The sequence below is a fragment of the Mauremys mutica genome, chromosome 3, assembly GCF_020497125.1.
Source record: "Mauremys mutica isolate MM-2020 ecotype Southern chromosome 3, ASM2049712v1, whole genome shotgun sequence".
In the NCBI taxonomy this organism is placed as follows: Eukaryota; Metazoa; Chordata; order Testudines; family Geoemydidae; genus Mauremys; species Mauremys mutica.
Window position 1 is genome coordinate 210,191,249 of NC_059074.1, and position 15,938 is coordinate 210,207,186.

The window sequence follows — 15,938 nt, forward strand, 5'->3', positions numbered from 1 at the left end:
GAGTACATATCCGGGGTCTCCGCAGGCTAGTAGGCTGTGTCTACACTACGCACCGCTGGCACTGCCGTGTAGTGTCTGGGTAGCTACCTGCCATGGTGAAATGCAGGCTGCATCCATGCTGCAGTGGGGAGATACAGGAGTCAGGGAAAGGCTCTGGCAGAGCAGAGGCAGTGGGGAAAGCGGCCCAAATTCCTTCCTGGCAGCGAGGAAAGGGCTCCAGCAGCAGGGAGGCAACAGGACACTACACTGCTCAAAGAGCAGCGCAGACGGGGAGGCAGGGTTTGGGCAAATGGAGCAGAACGTAAACCGAAACAGTCTGTTCCTTCACGCTCAGCACTCGCTCCTCTGTAAGGGGCAAAGTTTGCACCGCGTCAGATACACCGGGGAGATTGGAAAGGTTTCCACGCGCTTCTGATGGGAGACAGACGAGTGATTCTCTTCCCCTGGGACACTTCTCTTTTATCACCTAACTCCTGCTGAGTGAGTCATGCCCTCGGCCCACCCTGCCCTCCACTGCAGAAGGCAGAATTAGGGCTTGTCTACACTGGCACTTTACAGCACTGCAACTTTCTCACTCAGGGGGGTGGAAAAAACACCTGCGCCCCTCGTGGAGGTGGGTTTTTTAGAGCACTGGGAGAGCTCTCTCCCAGCGCTCTGCCGCGACTACACAAGCCACGTTAAAGTGCTGCCGCAGCCAGTGTAGACTAGCCCTTAGACATCTTTTGCAGGGCCGAACAATCAGCAAAACCCACCAACTGCAAAGAGCCTCTTCCATGCTGAACAAAAGCTGCATTAATAGGCCCAGGACCAGCCTCTTTAGCAGCTGGGAACAAAGCTTGACAGCACAAACTACTTGAAAATCCAGACTCTTTTCACAGCAGTGAAACCATGGGTGTGCGAGGAGAAGAGAGACTGTGCGTGTGAGAGAGACTGTAACAGCCACCCACTGACTTAACTAGGCCATAATCGCCATGTGGCTCCCTCAGCTCACAGACTGCTCACGTGACAGGCAGGAGAACAGCGCTACGATATACGCAGACTGCACAGTTAATACTCGCACAGAGTCCAGACACTCAGGAGCGACGTTCCAACTCCAGCGCTAGCCCTGCCATGCTGTGCAGCACGTGTGTTTCAGGGCACGCCCTTCGGGACAGGGATCTAGTTAGACATGTGGGACTGCACAGCGGGAACTGTGCTCTGCCCGGGTTGGTGCACAAAAGGTGGGGAGTGGAGAGGGTACCAGGCACCGCCTTTACCATCGTCACCAGGCTGGACACAACCTGTCCTGATGCTCAGGAGGCCTGAGGCTGTTACACGCAGGCCCCGTGACATCAGTCTGGCAGCATAAGAGGCCTTAAAGCCCCCACCCCCAGAATGCACCCTCGCCAAGGGCTGCCCCAGCTGGTGCAGAACTGGCATAAGGGCGCTGTGCCAGCCCCACTCCCGGCCCACAGCACAGGGATGTGTCAGCAGGGGACACCCGAGTGAGGGCACAGCCAGAACGGGAAGGGGTGTAGCTGGAGTGCACACGGCTCTGGCTAGCTCTGCTTCCCAGGGACCAGGAGGGGCTGTAAGCAGTAAAACATCAGTCAGAGCAGCCCCTCTTTGCAGGGGAGAGGGGCAAATCCGTCTACGGTGGTAGCTGAGCTCTCCTTGGAACTCTGCTCAGAAAGCATCTGACGCGGAGCACTGTGTTTTGTCAGGCACTGGAATGTGCCTGATACAGACCCCATGGAAGTCAATGGGAGTCTTTCCACTGGCTCCCAGGCTCTTTAGCCAGGCCCTACATTGGGAGTTATCCAGGACTGTTGGGAGTCCTGCCCCAGACTCACCTGGTGATCCGGCGGCTGCCTGGGCTGTTTGACAGGCGTGGAAAAAACAGGAAAAGAAACAGGCCCGTGGCTGGACAAGCCAAGTTCGAACTCCTGAAAGCTCACTCTGCCATCTCCATCTCTGTCCAGCCTACGAAATAAATCTTCCAGTTCCTGCAGAAAGCCGTTGGGAAAAAGTCAGCAGACACATCAGCCACATGCAAGATCCCAGACGCACTCATTGGAAATCAACATCTTTTTCAAAAAACAAACAATAAAAGTTCCCTCTTGTTCTTACATAAGGAACAGAATCTACAGTAAGCCAGAATTAACCCTTCCACCTCTCCACACCAAAAGAGAAACTGCAGTAAATACAAAGGCGTGCAGTGTATCCATGTAGATACACGCAATCCACATCAGTTACTCCAATTAGGGAGGAATAGGGATAAACACAATACACACCAGACACAGGTCATCACATTGTATTTACAAATGCACCTGGGGAATGCGAGCTCAGCTCTGCAAACCAGCTACTTCACAGAACTAAGACTAGAACCTAGATTTCCTGACCTTTAGCTACACCACCATCCCTACATCCCCATGTAGCCACTGGGCTGGGACAACTATAGGCTGACTCCATGTCATACATTAGTTTATATACCCAGGAGAGAGAGGAATTTGTGACAATGTGGTATTGTCATCACAGGTGTCCATGTGCATGCAGGGGTTTGCCTGTGTGGAGCACACTGCAGGACTGGGGCCAAACTGAGCAGAAGGTGCATTGTTAATTGGCTAATAAAATAGTCTTTTCCCACAGATGTAAATGGATCAGATTATGCAGAAATGTCAGGCCAAGTACACACCACAAACTTAGGGTACGTCCAGACTACCCGCCGAATCGGCGGGTAGCGATCGATTTTGCAGGAATCGATATATCGCGTCTCATCTAGACGCGATATATCGATCCCCGAACGCGCTCCCGTCGACTCCGGAACTCCACCAGAGCGAGCGGCGGTAGCAGAGTCGACGGGGGAGCTGCGGACGTCGATCCCGAGCGGTGAGGACTGGAGGTAAGTCGGGATAAGATACTTCGACTTCAGCTACGGTATTCCCGTAGCTGAAGTTGCGTATCTTACCTCAACACTGCCCCCTAGTGTGGACCAGGCCTTACATTAGCATAACTACATCGCTCAGGGATGTGAAAAATCCTGTCGACAGAGCTGCCGCCTCTCGCGGAGGTGGATTACCTACGCCAACGAGAGACGTTCTCCTGGCAGTCAGTAGTATCTTCGCTAAAGTGATACCCTGGTGCAGCTGCGTCACTGCAGCACTGTGTGAGTAGACAAGCCCTTTGAGTCACATGGCTGGTAGAAATCAGTACTGAATGTAGGTTTTGTGTTTAAAGAGGATACTGTTAATTGCTTCATTAATATTACAGACCAGATCCTCAGCTAGTCAAGACAGCTCCGCTGAGGTGAATGGGGCTGCACCAACTGACACCAGCTACGGATCTGGCTCTATTCTTGAAGCATATCTGCAAGTGTCTGGAGACTTCACGATTTATTTCTGAAAGCCCTTTATCCTGACAATGTGCTTTTACTAACCAGGTTGCCTTCCCAATGGGCTCATTTCCACGCAGCCCCCAACTTACCTCCTGCTCCAGCTCTTTCAGCCCAATATTCTTACAGACCGTCGCCAGCTCGCGCTTGCTGAGGTACCCGGTGTTCCCTACATCCAGTTCTTCCCAGATGCCCCGAATCTGACCCTCCGTCATGTCAAAGCAAGGGCTGGCTGTCCGCCGGGGGCTGTCAAATAGGTCAGGATTCCAGGTGCCCATTTGGCCTAAAATTATTAGCCATGCATCAGTTATACTAACAGAGAGATACTACTGTCACTACTGAGCACGTGGGGCCCACCAGAAAGAGCTCACTACAGGCCTGACTCAACTCCAACCGAACTCAACGAGTCTCTCCCCTGCCGCCAATGAGAGCTGGATGGGGCCCTCTAAGTACTGTCTCATGGCACTATTTTAAAGCCTCAATTTTTGGCAAAGAAAAGCTGCATCCATAGGATCCTGTATTCTAAAGATCAGGTGTGTTTATAGCATTTATTTTTAAAACCTAAGAATTTCTTATCAGGAATCTTGAATCAGTTGCTTCTGATTCAACTCCAAACTTTGCCAAAGAAAATTCATTGGCCACAAATCACATGTATCGTTGGGAGCACCAAAGATATCGAAGCTAAAAGGTGACTGGGATTAAATTTTGGATTAGACTAGAAAGGTAGTCGTAACCTTAATTAGAGAGAGAGCGCGCTTCATTTTTCATCGGTTCCGGGCTCCCTAATTAAATAGCAGGAGTTCATCTTGGATATTTTTAGAAGATTAATACGGCAGCTGTAGGAAGAATTGAAGCCTGTCAAAGCTCACTGCACTTCAGATCACCACAGCATCACCTCGAACAGAGTTGTGTCTACAAGCAAAGTATGATGTTGGTCTTTTCTAAACCAATGCGGCAAAAAGGAGCCTCCCCAACAGATCCTCCTGGGGGATGGGAATCAAATGCAGGGTCAGCTCTTAGGTATATCTCCACCTCCATATATATATATCTCACAGGACTGGAAGGGACCCTGAAAGATCATTGAGTCCAGCCCCCTGCCTTCACTAGCAGGACCAAGTGCTGATTTTGCCCCAGATCCCTAATTGGCCCCCTCAAGGATTGAACTCGCAACCCTGGGTTTAGCAGGCCAATGCTCAAACCACTGAGCTATCCCTCCCCCTCTTCAGCTGGGGGAACCGGGTTTCCAGTCACAAAGGATCTGAGCCATAAACATTCAGAAAGCCTGTTAACCCCAAAGCATTTTACACAGAGGAGCACTGATTTTCTACCTTGTGCCGCTAACATTTCATTCTGTGATTCTTTAGCACTTTCCGCTTCTTCATCTGATTTAAGGCTCTGCAGAAACAATGTGCGAACAGGATTAAGTATCATAGAGAAATTCTGGTGGGTGGAAAAATGGTTTGTGATTTAGGGTAAGTGAAAAGGGCTGACATGAGTCATCAGAGACTGTTAACCTTTTAAAAGTGCTATTATCAAATACAAAGTGATCGTTCATCTATTATTTTTTGCTGTACATTTAATATGCAAAACCTTGATGATAATTTATCTGTAACATCACAACCCTACACATTCACCAATGAAAGACCAGGTTATTAACTCACTGTTTTGCATTAAAGGGTGTTACACTGACCAGTTCTACAACCTCTGGACAAGATTATCAAGAGCAACTAGTAATTATGGGACCCTCAATTATAGGGTGCCCACTTCAAGAGACATTAAAGACACGTATGATTTTCAGAAGGGCTCAGCGCCAGCTCTCTGAAGAGCCAGCCCTATTTCATCTCTCTTCTCTAGGTGCTTATATGCCCTCGTCACTACAGCATCCAGCCTTTAATGTCTTTATCCTCATCACCCTGGGCAGGCGACAATCCCCCTTGTAAGGATGGGAACTGAGGCACAGAGAGGCTAAGTGACTGGCCCAAGGTCGCACCAGGAGTCTGCAACAGAGCTGGGACTTGAATCTGGGTCCTACAGCACCTAACCTCTGGGCTCAGAAATGACTGGTCACTTGCTTCCCGTGGGGTACGACAAAGGGGAACACACGGGGCCACTTTAAAAGAATGTAGCGTTCGACAAATGCTCTTTGTATAGCCTTCAATCATTTTTTCCCTACACACAAGCCAGTCTCTGCTGATCAATTTTTTTATGTTAAAAAAAAAGACCATTAAGGCAACTTACAAAAACAGCAGATGTAATAGTGGGACGTGACGAATGCAACAACAAAGAACAAAACCGTTCTTCTAAAAGGAAATCAGACACCAGAGCAAAACAACTAAGCGAAGGGCCCTGAGTCCGCCCCCAGCAGGGCTCGGGGAGGCGGACACTGTGTGCAGGGATCCACCCATGCAGGCCAGCCTGCAGGACTGGGGCCAAGACATGGAGCTGCATTTCTGGACCACCAGGGGAGCTCGGCCATGGGGGACGGTAACATTTGTTTTCTCTCAAAATAGTTTTCCATCCAAGGATGAGTTTGTTCATGTTCTCCTTCCCCTGTATTTTTATTTTAAGAGAGAGTTGTCTCTAAGCAATCTACATTTCTTTTCTTAGATTCTCTTATTTTCTTTAAAAATAATGCATCCAGTTGACTCATCAGCTGCTTTTCATTAACCAGCGCTCTCCCTGGAGAGAGCACAAGCAATGACAACCTGCATTCTCAAGCCCAGGCCCATCCTCCTGTCCCACAAAGAGGGGCAAAGCTCCTGCGCATTAAATGGGTTTTGAAGCATGACGTCCATATCAGGTCCTAGGTGCGATAGTTTAACTTACTTAGAACCCCTGTTAATAGCGCTTACAGGGTGACCTGCTCTTACTTTAATGGTTATTTGTGTCACAGAAGCACCTTCAGGGCACCACTGCAGTAGGTAGGAAGCAAGAGAGAGCCTCTGCCCTGAACAGCTGACATCCTACAGGGACAGGGCGAGAGGGAAAAGGGAGGCCCCGAGAGTGGAAGTGACCTGTTCCCCCAGTGTCAGGAGTAGCACTCAGGCTTCCTGAGCCCCACTGCGGTGCCCAGTGACTTCTATGGACGTGGGGTCGGGCGCAGCGAGGCAGCCAAGTTGGAATGTCCCTGACCTTTGTCCATTACATTTCCAGCTGGGGACATTGCATGGATCAGAGAAATGTTTTTCCAATAAATTTTATTTTCTTCCATTTAATCCACTGTATGAAGGGGGAATCTCTTCCCACGGGGGTAACTGGAGCAGTAAGGTATTCATAGAATCATAGAATCTCAGGGTTGGAAGGGACCTCAGGAGGTCATCTAGTCCAACCCCCTGCTCAAAGCAGGACCAAACCCAACTAAATCATCCCAGCCAGGGCTTTGTCAAGCCTGACCTTAAAAACCTCTAAGGAAGGAGATTCCACCACCTCCCTAGGCAACCCATTCCAGTTCTTCACCACCCTACTAGTGAAAAAGTTTTTCCTAATATCCAACCTAAACCTCCCCCTCTGCAACTTGAGACCATTACTCCTTGTTCTGTCATCTTCTACCACTGAGAACAGTCTAGATCCATCCTCTTTGGAACCCCCTTTCAGGTAGTTGAAAGCAGCTATCAAATCCCCCTCATTCTTCTCTTCTGCAGACTAAACAATCCCAGTTCCCTCAGCCTCTCCTCATAAGTCATGTGCTCCAGCCCCCTAATCATTTTTGTTGCCCTCCGCTGGACTCTCTCCAATTTATCCACATCCTTCTTGTAGTGTGGGGCCCAAAACTGGACACAGTACTCCAAATGAGGCCTCACCAGTGCTGAGTAGAGGGGGATGATCACATCCCTTGATCTGCTGGAAATGCCCCTACTTATACAACCCAAAATGCCATTAGCCTTCTTGGCAACAAGGGCACACTGTTGACTCATATTCAGCTTTTCGTCCACCGTAACCCCTAGGTCCTTTTCTGCAGAACTGCTACCCAACCATTCGGTCCCTAGTCTGTAGCAGTGCATGGGATTCTTCCGTCCTAAGTGCAGGACTCTGCACTTGTCCTTGTTGAACCTCATCATATTTCTTTTGGCCCAATCCTCTAATTTGTCTAGGTCCCTCTGTATCCTATCCCTACCCTCCAGCGTATCAACCACTCCTCCCAGTTTAGTGTCATCTGCAAACTTGCTAAGGGTGCAGTCCACACCATCCTCCAGATCGTTAATGAAGATATTGAACAAAACCGGCCCCAGCACCGACCCTTGGGGCACTCCACTTGATACCGGCTGCCATCTAGACATGGAACCATTGATCACTACCCGTTGAGCCCGACCATCTAGCCAGTTTTCTATTGCCGTCTGGCTACCAGCTCTGGATGGCAGGGACTCTATGCAGACTCTGCCATGCAAAATACACCCCAGAGTGCCATGCCAATGTCCAAATGGCGCCTGTATCAACTCTGCCTGGCCCCGGTGCAGCATTCTGCCTACGACCCGCTCTAGCAGTGGCTTTGTAACCCATGCTGACCCAATGCAGATCGACACTCCTCAAGGATTGCCACAGGCAACCCATCGGAACAGGTGAGACCACCATGAACGCGGCCTTTTGTTTAAACATTATTTGCAATCAAGCAAGAAGGCTGAGTTAAATCTGGCCAGCCTGCTCCAAGGAGCAGGGGAATGAGTCATTCCTACCTCCACACTCTCCAGAGATGCCGAGCGTCTCAGCTGACTTTTCACACTGGCTTTAACTTGCTGATCTTGTAAATACTTGGTGGTTTCCACCTCGGTTTCTTGCAACTCTGGCTTCGTCCAGCGGCCATACCACTTAGCCCCATTCACATACTTGGGCTTGACATCATCTGGGACAGCTAGGAGGGGAAAAAATCAGTCTCAGTCTGGGACACAGACGTCTAGACAAATTCTCTTTCAAACTCTGCTGCTTATATAAAGCAAAAAGAGACCTTGCAGCTCACACTGAGAATACAGACGGCTCCTGCCACAGTGACTTTCACTGTGGAACTACAGCATTTCTCCCTTGCTTTCCTCTAAAGGCCAAGTAGCTTTCTGTTAGGACACACAAATCACAGACACAGAGAGAACGGCCAGTCTGAAGAGTGACTCATTCTGCCCTTTCCCTCATTAGGATTCATACACGTAACAAATAAAGAGAAATAGTTCCCCCTTTCAGCTGTTATTTAAGCAGCAACGAGCTTTGAGTAATGGTGTCCCTGATCACATCATCATGTGCAGGGACCAAACCTGGGACCTCAGGATCTTAAAGCAGGCGTCTACTGCCTGAGTCAAAGGCCCACATGTTAGCACGTAAGCAGGTAGCAGACTCAAACCTCTGTATGTGGTGTAACCAGAGGCAGACAAAGTGTAGGATACGCAAGATAAATTGTAGCAGCTGATATTTGCTGGACTCAGCTGTGCTTGTGTGCTCCGGTATTCTAGCTTTCTGGGTCCTCACATAGCTCTCACCACCGCAGCGCCTGAAAGCTTCACAATGGTTTTTATTCGGACAGCACCCAGCGAGGTAGGGAAGGACAGTCCCTACCTGTCAGAGGGGGAAGTGAGGCACAGGGTAGATTAAGCGACTGGACCAAGGTCATGCAGGAAGTTTGGGGCAGAGCTGGGAACTGAAGCCTGTCTCCCCAGTTCTGTGCCCTACCCCCGAGGCCATTCTCCCAGCCCTATTACAAGAGTATTCCAGTGTTTGAAAGATTAAGTGATCCAGAGATTCCCAGGCCGGAAGGGACCAATGTGACCATCTAGTCTGACCTCCTGTCTGACTAACACAGGCCAGACAACTGTCCCCAGCGATTCGTGCTTCCAGCCCACCGCTTCTAGACGTAACCTTTTCCCCCATTCTAAACAATCCTAGCTCTCATGCGCTGGTTGGGAGAGTGCCAAAGCTCATGTCCTGCTGTGCTCCACCAGTCTTACACACCGTGGTCCCATTGCCCATTGTACTAGCATATGGCACGGTGTGCGTCCAGTCCTGCCTCAACAAGAAAAAACGAGGAACAGCTGGGCATGCTAATGTGACACGTTCAGCCTAAAGCTGTGTATGTTCTGAGACCCTGCTGCATCCCTCGCCATCCCAGAAAGGTGGCAGGGTACCGACAGAGGCTATTTGTCTGGAAAAGCCCAATACTGACATGATGAGTGGGATTTAACAATCCTGAATTAACCCTTTTGTTGCTAGCCCTCACTTTGCTGAAGTTGCCAGGTCACTCAGTGCAAAATTCTCACCCCACCCTGCCAGAAAGCGTAACAATTAGAAAACTGTCAGTCTTAGGTACTGATCTGGCCCCATTGCCTCTGTCTTGGGCACTGGTGCAACCCCAACTAGGCTGCTGTGTCCAGTTGTGGCATCCATAATTCAAGAAGGATGCTGATAAATTGGAGAGGGTTCAGAAGAGAGCCACGACAACCATTATGAGGCATGTTTTCCAGTCTTTTAGTGAAAGACTCAAGCAGCTCAATCTACTTGGCTTATCAAAGACAGAAGGAAGGGGTGACACGATCATCCAGTGCCTACCTGGGAAACAGAAATTGGATAATAAAAGGGATATTCAGGCTAGAAGACAGAGGTCTAACAACCTCCACCAGCTAGAAATTGAAGATTGACAAATCCAGACTAGAAATAAGGTGCAGGAGGTCAGACTAGATGATCACAGTGGTCCCTTAAGATCTAGGAAGGACCTATTGTGGTATCTGAGCACCTCACCGTGTTTAATGATTTATCCTCAGCACCCCGGGGAGGTAGGGCAGTGCTGTGATCCCCGTCTTACAGACAGGGAACTGGGGCACAGAGAGACTGCGTGACCTGCCCAAGCTCACACGGGAAGTCTGTGCCAGAGCAGGGAATCAAACCCACGACTCTCGTTCCAGGCCAGACCTCTAACCACTGAACCATCCTTCCTCTCTGTCTTGGCAATTCATAGATGCACCAGCAGTTAAGGCCTTCAACTGGCAGCAGAAGCAGAGGAAAAACCCGAACGACCAGCTGCAAAGTCTCCCAGCACCTGGTTCCAAGTAGCTGCTCTCCTCGTCGGAAATGCCCAGGTCAATGTTGGAGGACAGCACTGCCACGAACCCTTCTTTAAACTCTTCAAAGTTAACCTAGTGGAGACAGGAAAAGAGGCTGAATACGCACATCGGGCCTATCGTCAGACACCTGGGGCAGTCGCCAGTATTCAGTTCAGTCTCACAAGCCTTGTTTCGTACTTCTGCTGGGAGCCTGCAATGTGCAGAAGCAACGCGCTGTCCTCCTCTGTTGCTCAGAGATAACCTGGGGGTTCGCCTCAGTTACCGTGGTGTCTGATAGGAGATGTTGGGGGGGGACCTGCACTGTCTGGGACCCGCAGCCTGGGACCCACTGGCTTCCTCTGCCTTGGGCATCAGTTACCAGGCTACCGGGACTCAGTCTGATGCATGATAACTAGCTCTGCTTCTCAGGGGCCACAGCTACACTACGGAAAACCAGGGTGTTTTAAAACACATGCTAGTGAACAGGAGTTAACACCTAATGCAGACAAGGCAAAGGGCAGTTTTAACATGCGTTAGTTGCTCACAGTAAGCCCTAGGGGAGTCAAGGGTTTATCCTGGACAGGCATCTTGCTAGAACTAGCATCTGATGTGTCTACACTAGGATGTTAACACCTTGGCTAGCACACCTTTCCCCTAATGAAGCCAACACCAAAGGAAAATTGCAATGCTACATATATAGACAACAGGGTCTGATCCTGACTGAGCCTTGGAGGCATTACCACAATACACGTAGCAGTATATAATACATACAGCTAAATATTGACTGAAGCTAAGGAGTACATAAGCAGAGCCTGGTGTTTTCTGTGGAACCTGCTGACAATTCACCCTCTACTGCCTGTTGTACTCCAGATTCGTAGCTTTCAGCCCTTGAGGCTGAGAACAAAACATTCCCAATGTGAATTACTGCTAGACATCTCAGAAGCAAACAGCTTGAAACAGTAGTTCTGAGAAGCATTCACTGACCCGTCTATCTAAAGGGAACGTTAACGCGGGTGTTCTACACTGATTATTTAAAAGGTTAATAGAGCACACTATTTCACGTCGGGTCATTTTAGCAGAAGCATTTCGTACTTCCATTGCTGTTAGATGCAGTAACAAATATGGGCACATCTAGTTGCTGGGACACAAAACTAGCTATTCAGCTCTTTCCCCTCAGTCCAATCCCCACAAACATGTTGGGTACCCTCCATCCTGGCAGTTTTTTAAAATGCATTGTGTTTGCATCAGAGCATCCCTATGTTCTCAGAGATCTCACACTAGCAAACCGATCATGTTCAAACATGCATGCAATTAAAGTAAAACAGAAGACAGTCGTTGACATACTTGAGAGAGAGAAAGTGTGAGAGAGGGCAACTAAATTCACAGAATCATAGAAATGTGGAGCTGGAAGGGACCTCAAGAAATCATCAAGTCCAGCCCCCTGCATGGAGCCTGGGCCAAGTAAACCGAGACCCTCCCTGACAGAGGTTTGTCCAACCGGTTCTTAAACACCTCCAGTGATGGGGATTCCACAACCTCCCTTGGAAGCCTGTGCCAGAGCTGAACTGCCCGGAGTAGTTAGAGAGTTTTTCCTGATAGCTAACCTTTCCCAGTTTCCTGTCCTGGGATGCTACAGATTAAGCCCATTACTTCTTGTCCTGCCTTTAGCAGACAGAGAACAACTGATCACTGTCTGCTATATAACGGCCCTTAACATCTTTGAAGACTGGTATCAGGTCCCTCCTCAGTCCGCTTTTCTCAAGACTAAACGTACCCAGTTTTTTTAACCTTTCCTCATAGCTCAAGTTTTCTAAACCTTTGATCATTTTTGTTTCTCTCCACTGGACTCTCTCCAATTTATCCACCTCCTTCCTGGAGTGTGGTGCCCAGAACTGGACACAGTGCTCCAGCTGGGGCCTCACCAGTGCTGAGTAGAGTGTGACAATTACCTTCTGTGTCTTACATACCAGACGCAGAACTGACCCCTGCAGGACCCCACTAGATACGCCCTCCCAGTTCAACAGTGATAACTACAGTGATTCTTTCAACTAGTTGTGCACCCACCTCACAGTAATTTCATCTAGATATTTCCTTAGTTTGCTTGTGGGACTGCATCAAAAACCTTACTAAACTCAAAATATAACATACTTACTGCTTCTCCCCTATTCCCAGGCCAATAACCCTGTCAAAGAAGAAAACTGGGCTGGTTTGGCATGATTGGCTCTTGACAAATTCCTACTGGCAATTCTTTATAACCTTATAATCCTCTAGGCTCACAAAATGACTGTATTTGTTCTGGTATCTTTCCAGAGATCAAAGTTAAGATGATTGGTCTATAATTTCAGGTGTGCGCTTTGTTCCCCCTTTTAAAGCTAGGTACTAAATTTGCCCTTCTGCAGTCCTCTGGGACCTCACCCACCCCCAGTGAGTTTCCTAAGATAATTGCCAACAGTTCCAAGATTAGGAACCAGCTGAAACTACCCTAGAATGAATTTCATCAGGCCCTGCCAACTCGAATACATCTAACTCAGCTAAATATTCTTTAATCTGTTCTCTCCCTATTTTGGCTTGCATTCCTTTCCCCTTGTTAATATTAATTGTGTTGAGTGTCTGGTCACTCTTGCCCTTTTCAGTGACAACTGAAGCAAAAGAATCATTAGACACTTCAGCCTTCTTGACATCATCAGTCATTAGCTCTCCTTCCCAGCTAAGTAGAGGGCCTACACTTTCCTTCATCTTTCTCTTACTCCTAATGTATTTCAAGAACCTCTTCATGCCTTTTATGACCCTTGTGTGGTGTAACTCACTTTGTGCTTTGGCCTTTCTGATTTTGTCCCTACATGCTTGTCCTGTTCTTTTGTACTCCTCCTTAGCAATTCATTCATGTTTCCCCTTTTTGTAGGATTCCTTTCTGATTCTCAGGTCATTAAAGAACTCCTAATGGTAACATACTGGCCTCTTACTATTCTTTCTACCTTTGCTTCACTTCAGGTTAGCTTGCGACTATGCCTTTAATATTGTCTCTTTGAGAAACTGCCACCTCTCCTGAATTCCTTTATCCCTTAGATTTTCTTCCCAGGGGACCTTACCTACCACTTTTCTGATTTTGCTGAAGTCGGCTTTCTTGAAGTCCATTGTCCTTATTCTAATGCTCTCGCTCCTTCCTTTCCTCAAAATCATGAAATATATCATGTTATGATCACTTCCATTCTAATTAAATAATAATCCGTCTATACCTCTGTCTTTTCTGCTGATAAAAGCAGAAAATGCATTTGTTTCCTTGAACTGAACCGGGAGCAAATGTATGTAACCAAAAGTTTTGCAATGGTTTAAAAAAACCCAAAACCCATATGTGATATCATCGTTTAGCTATCTTTCCTCTCACAGTCCTCGCGGCAGGCAAATCAAGTCAGCAGCTTTGGAATGTTACTTTTCAGAAGCTGAGATAATTAGCCAATCAGAAGTTAACAATTTTGTTTACAATGATTTGGGGATACCTATAAAAAGGGAAAACACCAACAATCACCTAACAACTGCGGGAAAGTTCAGAAGTGCAGATTTTGTTACAGACTCCAAAAACTTACCCCAAACCTATCAAAAGGTTCACAAGCCTGGGGCCTATTTAAAATAGCACCAGACTGATTTATGGTTCTGCGCTGAAACCATGAAAGTTGCAGTTCATCTGAGCTTTAGGTTTGTTTGAACTCAAGAGTGAAACTCAGGGGTCGCAAACTGACGTAAACCAACACTGAAAGCCAGTTTGTACAATCTCCTGCAAGAAGAAAACCCTAGGGCAAAATCGTGACCCCACTGAAATTAATGGGAGCTGTAGCACGGACTTCAAACAGGTCAGGCTATCGCCCCGAGTTCTGCACAGCTGTAGCTGGGCCCCACACCATCTGCCTCTCCTCTTAGCCTGTAACGGAGAAGCTGGCCTAACCTGCCTAGCACCACCAGCACTCAGAAAACCATGTAGCGTGTGTCTGTCTGTCCACCCATCACGTACAAATTGGGGGTGCTGATGCCACAGCTAAAACTGCATCTGAAAGGTCCTGAGAATAGCGATAGAAATTACTAGTTTTTTTTCTGGGGAAGTGGCCTTTCACTGTGAAACTACACAGCGTCACAGCTTATTTGCCCCAGGTAGAATTGTCTGTCTATGCAGTTTTGGCTTTCACCCATTTTTTATAGGAAGGATTTCAAATCGATTTCTTGTTGAGCTTGGTCTGTGGCAGCTTCATCATTTTTTGTCCGCTTGTCTCTTTTGAAAAGCAGGGCTTCTAACAAAAACTGGGCAAGGGATTCGTTTGGAGGAGATCTTCACTTTTGTTAAATAAACACTGGGTAATGTCCCTTAATTTCATTCATCAGGCCTGAAAAGGAGCATGTCAGCAGAGCAGACACATAAAATCTTTGCCTCGCGATAAAGTCTTCTCTGTCAGCAGCTCAGACCCACGCCCCTCTCACAAACAGCCCCTCCCCCCCGGACCAGCCCTCATCCTCTGCTTAAAAAAATTGAAAACTAAGGAAATTTAGGCAGAAAAAACTTTGTTGTGAAGCAGCCGAGCTTGCCCTCACCCTCCCGCCAGCCCACACACCATACTTGACACAAGGCTACAGAAGCAAGGAAATGAGACGTTAGGCCACCGAACAGTCTGTAACCCTGGCTCCTCGTCCCGCCGTCACAGCCCTCACCACGTTGACGGTTCTGTCTCGGGGCCACGGGAACGGCTCCCACGGGGCGCTGCTCTCCACGCTGCCTGCAGAGCCCTCACTACCATTGTGCTTGCAGAGCAGGAAGAAGAGCTCCGGCTGGAGACCGGTTTTACAGAAGCAAACCTAGCATCATGGGAGCGTTGTTCATTTATGCCAGCACCCACGAGGTGTTTCCAGCCATTCGAGGAGAGACAGCCCATGAGCCCGAGGCACTCATGCCACGGACGGACACATTGGGGGAAGGGCAACAGGGATTTCTTTTATATAAATCTGCTAGATTTGCTGTAGGCAGCATGACAGAAGCAGGGCTTTAACAGGGACTTAAATGCACCCCGTGGAGGGCCCCCTCCACACCACCGACACAGGAGGAAAACGGGACATCGCTTCAAAACCATGTGAAGTGGGGACAGCAAGGAGGGAGAAGAGGACAGACAGATTTGGGGGAGGTGGAAGGGAAGGAGAGAAGACACAAACAGCAAGGGAGACAGACGGACAGACAAAACATACGGGCTAAGGTCAACGCTGCCAGAGCAGTGTGTCAGTCAGTCCCGAGGAAGGAGCTGACTCCAAGAGCCTGAATCACCTCACGTAGAGGCAGAAAACAGGGCAAAGCGACGCACACAGGACGGCCTCATTTCTTGCATTAAGTAGCTCCTAAACGGCACCCCCTTTTCTAGTGTCTCTCAGGGACAGTCCCCCCCGGCTATGCCCCAGAGGGTCAAAGCCTCCAGCATACATATATCACCCTGGTGCCTCCGCGCCCGCATCTCACTACCCCTGAGCACAGGCGTAGGCGGAAGGAATGTGTAACTGCCGGGAGAAAACCCAGAGGCCTGGAA

General features: G+C 48.6%; 1 protein-coding gene across 6 annotated transcripts in view; it reads right to left on the minus strand.

Moving 5' to 3' along the window:
* The window catches only part of NINL (ninein like), a 52,314-nt gene that overhangs the window by 30,425 nt on the left and 5,951 nt on the right, over nucleotides 1–15,938 (minus strand). For all 6 annotated transcript variants that reach the window (XM_045009023.1, XM_045009026.1, XM_045009025.1 and 3 more), the window contains 5 exons: nucleotides 10,380–10,476; nucleotides 8,041–8,216; nucleotides 4,699–4,765; nucleotides 3,463–3,653; nucleotides 1,833–1,985 (listed from right to left, as the gene is read on the minus strand). In XM_045009023.1, the coding sequence (XP_044864958.1) occupies nucleotides 1,833–1,985; nucleotides 3,463–3,653; nucleotides 4,699–4,765; nucleotides 8,041–8,216; nucleotides 10,380–10,476 (684 nt within the window). The remainder of the gene's footprint in view (nucleotides 1–1,832; nucleotides 1,986–3,462; nucleotides 3,654–4,698; nucleotides 4,766–8,040; nucleotides 8,217–10,379; nucleotides 10,477–15,938) is intronic.